The sequence below is a fragment of the Silene latifolia genome, chromosome Y (assembly GCF_048544455.1).
Source record: "Silene latifolia isolate original U9 population chromosome Y, ASM4854445v1, whole genome shotgun sequence".
Taxonomy (NCBI): Eukaryota; Viridiplantae; Streptophyta; class Magnoliopsida; order Caryophyllales; family Caryophyllaceae; genus Silene; species Silene latifolia.
The window spans coordinates 111,369,043-111,372,796 of NC_133538.1; the positions used below are offsets into that span (position 1 = coordinate 111,369,043).

Consider the following 3,754-nt stretch of genomic DNA (forward strand, 5'->3'; position numbering starts at 1 on the left):
ACTCTTGCGTAAGGCGGCCTTAACACAAAAATATACTATTAATTAGAAGAAATGGGGCAGAGATCAGTACCAGAATGATCCTGTGACAAATGATGTGATATCCTGGGGAGATGAAGGAACAACGTTTGTTGTATGGAATTATATGTATATGTGTGAAGCAACATTTGATTTACTCTTTAAAAATCCATGCCTTCAGTAGTTATAATTAAAGGACAAGGAATTGGTACGGACACCAACAAAGCACTTTGGTTTATTCTTATAATCGATAAATGACAAACGTGCTAGTACCTTATTAAAATTGATGAATGTTGATAATACTATTAAGTTATTAATTTTTCTTTTCTTTTGATAATGCAAGTTATGGACTCTCAAAGTTATTCAAATATTAACGAGACGCTAGATAAAGTAAATGATGAAGCAACTCATTGGGAAGGACAAGATGGAGAAATTAATTTTGAAACCATTGATTTATTAGATGATGAAGAAGCTATTCCAGAAGATTATTTGGCTAGTTTAGAAGAAAACATGAGTGATGACGGTGAAGAAAACAGTCCGAGCAACACTGAAGATGAATTTGATGGTGATAATAATGACCATTCAGTTATTGAAAATGTGGAAGCACCACAAGATGGCATGAAATTTGAAACAGTAGAAGAGTTAAAAAAACACCTCCGTAACTATGCTAAGCAATGTGGTTTTTCAATTCGACAGAGAAATGTGAAGCCGTCACCGAAAACAAAGTTACCACCTAAGCATATTTTATGGGTTTGTAACAAGGCTGGAAAACAAGTGAACAGGTCGCAAAATAAAATTAAACCTAGACCATCTCAAATGATCGGGTGCAACGCGAAATTCAATGCCAAGGAGTTTGAGGGTCGGTGGAGATATACGAAGGTAGAACTGGGTCATAATCATGACCTTAACCCCGAGGATGTGAGATATTTGTGAGCTTATAGAAAATTGCCAAAAGAAGTAGAGAGGAGAGTTTTGATAAATGATGAGGCTGGCATAAGGCCATCTCGATCCTATTTGGCAGAGGCTGTGAAAAATCATGGTTTTCAAAACCTTTCATATTTAGAAAAAGATGTGAGAAACTTTTTGCAGAAGAAAAGACAAGAGAAATTGGTCGGGCCAGATTCCATCGCTATGTATCACTACTTTATGAAGTCCATGAAGGAGTCAGACAATTTTTTTTTCATGTTAGATTTGGAACGTGACGGCCGTCTTCGCAATGTAATGTGGGTGGATGCTAGGAGTAGAGCGGCTTACAAAGATTTTTGTGATGCCGTTGGACTTGATACCACATATCTGAATAACAAGTACGAGATGCCGTTCGCTCCTTTTATAGGGATAAACCACCATGGTCAAACTATACTTTTAGGTTGTGTACTACTATCTAGAGAGGATACAGAGTCTTTTAGGTGGCTTCTCAGAACTTGGGTAGATTGCATGGGTGTGGCACCTAGAGCCATTATCACTGATCAGAGTATCCCTATAACGAAAGCTGTTGAGTTGGAAATGCCAAATACTAGGCATAGGTGGTGCCTTTGGCATATTATGGAAAAACAACACAAAAAATTGAAGAATTACAAGGACTTTGAGAAGATTAAAGCTGCAATGGCAAATTGCGTCTATGATTCAATGAGTGTTGGTGAGTTCGAAGTAGGTTGGAAAAATTTTGTGGATGAATTTGGATTGGCTAAAAATGCTTGGTTGTACTGTTGGGGTTGGTGTCCTTAACAGTTAGTGCAAGGACTTATAAACCTCTAAAAGGATCAAAGGGCATACTTTTGGTATTATTATCAGTTGATCCACGTTTATCAATAACGGTTGGCTTGCTAGATAAGTTTGACGTTATTGTCATACAGATGGCGGTGATCAACTGGTCCCTAAAAGTCACACCTATAGGATACGTTCGAGAGATGTGACGGTATGAAAATACAATCATGTAGATGCCAAATCGACTAACCGATTAGTCAAGTTATTTGACTAGTAATTAGTCAAAATGTGATGTTGAGATATTATATTTAATACGGATTAAATATCATGGGCTAAAGCGAATTAACCAAGTTAATTAAAAAATTAAATATAAACGATTTATATTTAATTAAATGTATATTGAATATAATTATACAATACTGTTTTTGTCGGACACGTATTAATAATTCACTAACCCGTATTATTAGCGATGCCTAAATTTCCGATAACCGATAACAAACTTATAATCGAGACCGTGTCATATGCATTTAGCCATTGGGATTCGGACCACGAGTTCAAGTGAAGAGGAAATCAAAAAGCCCACGGGCTCTCCTCATACTCGGTTTGGCCGAAACACACAAAAGGAGAGCTCCTCTCCTTTTGTGACCTAGACAATTCATTTTACAGAAAACTAGGGTTTTGGAGACTTTTTCTCTCTGAAACCTAGATCTCACATCTCGAGTAAACCTCACATCAGTTCTCCCAATATTGCAAGGCAATCGGAGAACACCATCTAGTCAAGGGCATATCTCGGACAAGTCTTGGGTGCAACAATTAGGAGGGAATCTCGTTTGATTTCTGTTCTTTACGCCGTGCATCAAAGGACCCGAGGTTATTTCTTGTTCCTTATCGTTTCTATTGTATTTATGTTTTATGACCATAATCACATGTTTAAATTTACGTTATAGTCCTAAATTTAAAGGGTATTATACGGATGTATACCCACAAGTGGTATCAGAGCGAGGCCACGTGAATTTTTCCATGTGTTTTTCATAAAACTATCTTGAAACGATTTTTGTTTTGCCTTAAAATCCGTGCGGCAGCCAATTTTTAACACGGCAGAAATTTTTTTCTGTTGTTGCTGCGTTTTTGGTTGCTTTGGGAACCGTGTCCTGTTTACACGGTTGCTCTTGTTGTTGTTTTGTCTTGAAAACCGTGCCGTTTCATGTTTTACACGGCTGTTTTGTTTTCAATTTTCATATTGTTTTTACATGTTGTTATTTTATACGGAGATTATAGCAACATGTCAAGTTTCAGTCAATTGTTAAATTTGTTTTGATGCATTTTGATCAAAATTGCAATTGATTTTGTCTCGACAAACTGTTTTCACGAGGGTTTTGAAGTTTCAGCCATGTTTGCATTCGATCGAGCGTATTTCTACTCGATCGAGTGCTTTTTCTGTCTTGTTTTGTTCGATCGAGTCCCTGTTGTACTCGATCGACCCTTTAAAACCTCTTTGCTCGATCGAGTTGTCCTCGTACTTTCGATCGAGCGCTCTGATAAAAGTACTCGATCGACCACCGTTCGTCGATCGAGTACCTCTGATTAGCATTCCTCTCGATCGACTTGCAGATTCGATCGATCGAGCCCTCTTGTCCCTCGATCGAGCACTTATGTCCCTGGATCGAGGGATTTAAATCTTTGACTTTGAAAATTTGTTTCTTTTGATTTAAATTTTCTTTTGGCTCAAATATGTACTTTATACGGATATAGTACACTCGCTATGATTGTGAAACGGTTCACCACGTACCATTAAGTTATTTTATAGCATTTTTAAAGTAACGGATTGTAATGGATTAAAATTAAATGATAGAAGCGGTTTTATCACATGAATTTTAATCATTAAAAGGTGGTTTGGATAAATTTAACATAATTACGGAATTATGTCACGAATGAATTTGTTTTTAGTTGATGCATTTTTATTTATCGTTAATTATGAATGTTTTTGAATGCCTTTTATTACGTATTTATTTATTTATTTTGCAAACGGTTGTAA

At 36.6% G+C, this 3,754-nt stretch overlaps 1 protein-coding gene across 1 annotated transcript; it reads left to right on the top strand.

Annotated features, from left to right (window-relative positions):
- Window positions 1–351: 351 nt before the first annotated feature.
- On the top strand, window positions 352–1,740 carry LOC141628737 (protein FAR1-RELATED SEQUENCE 6-like). The gene is made up of 2 exons (XM_074441834.1): window positions 352–933; window positions 1,105–1,740. The coding sequence occupies exons 1-2, from the start codon at window positions 352–354 to the stop codon at window positions 1,738–1,740; spliced, it is 1,218 nt and encodes a 405-aa protein (XP_074297935.1).
- The last annotated feature ends 2,014 nt before the right edge of the window (window positions 1,741–3,754 follow it).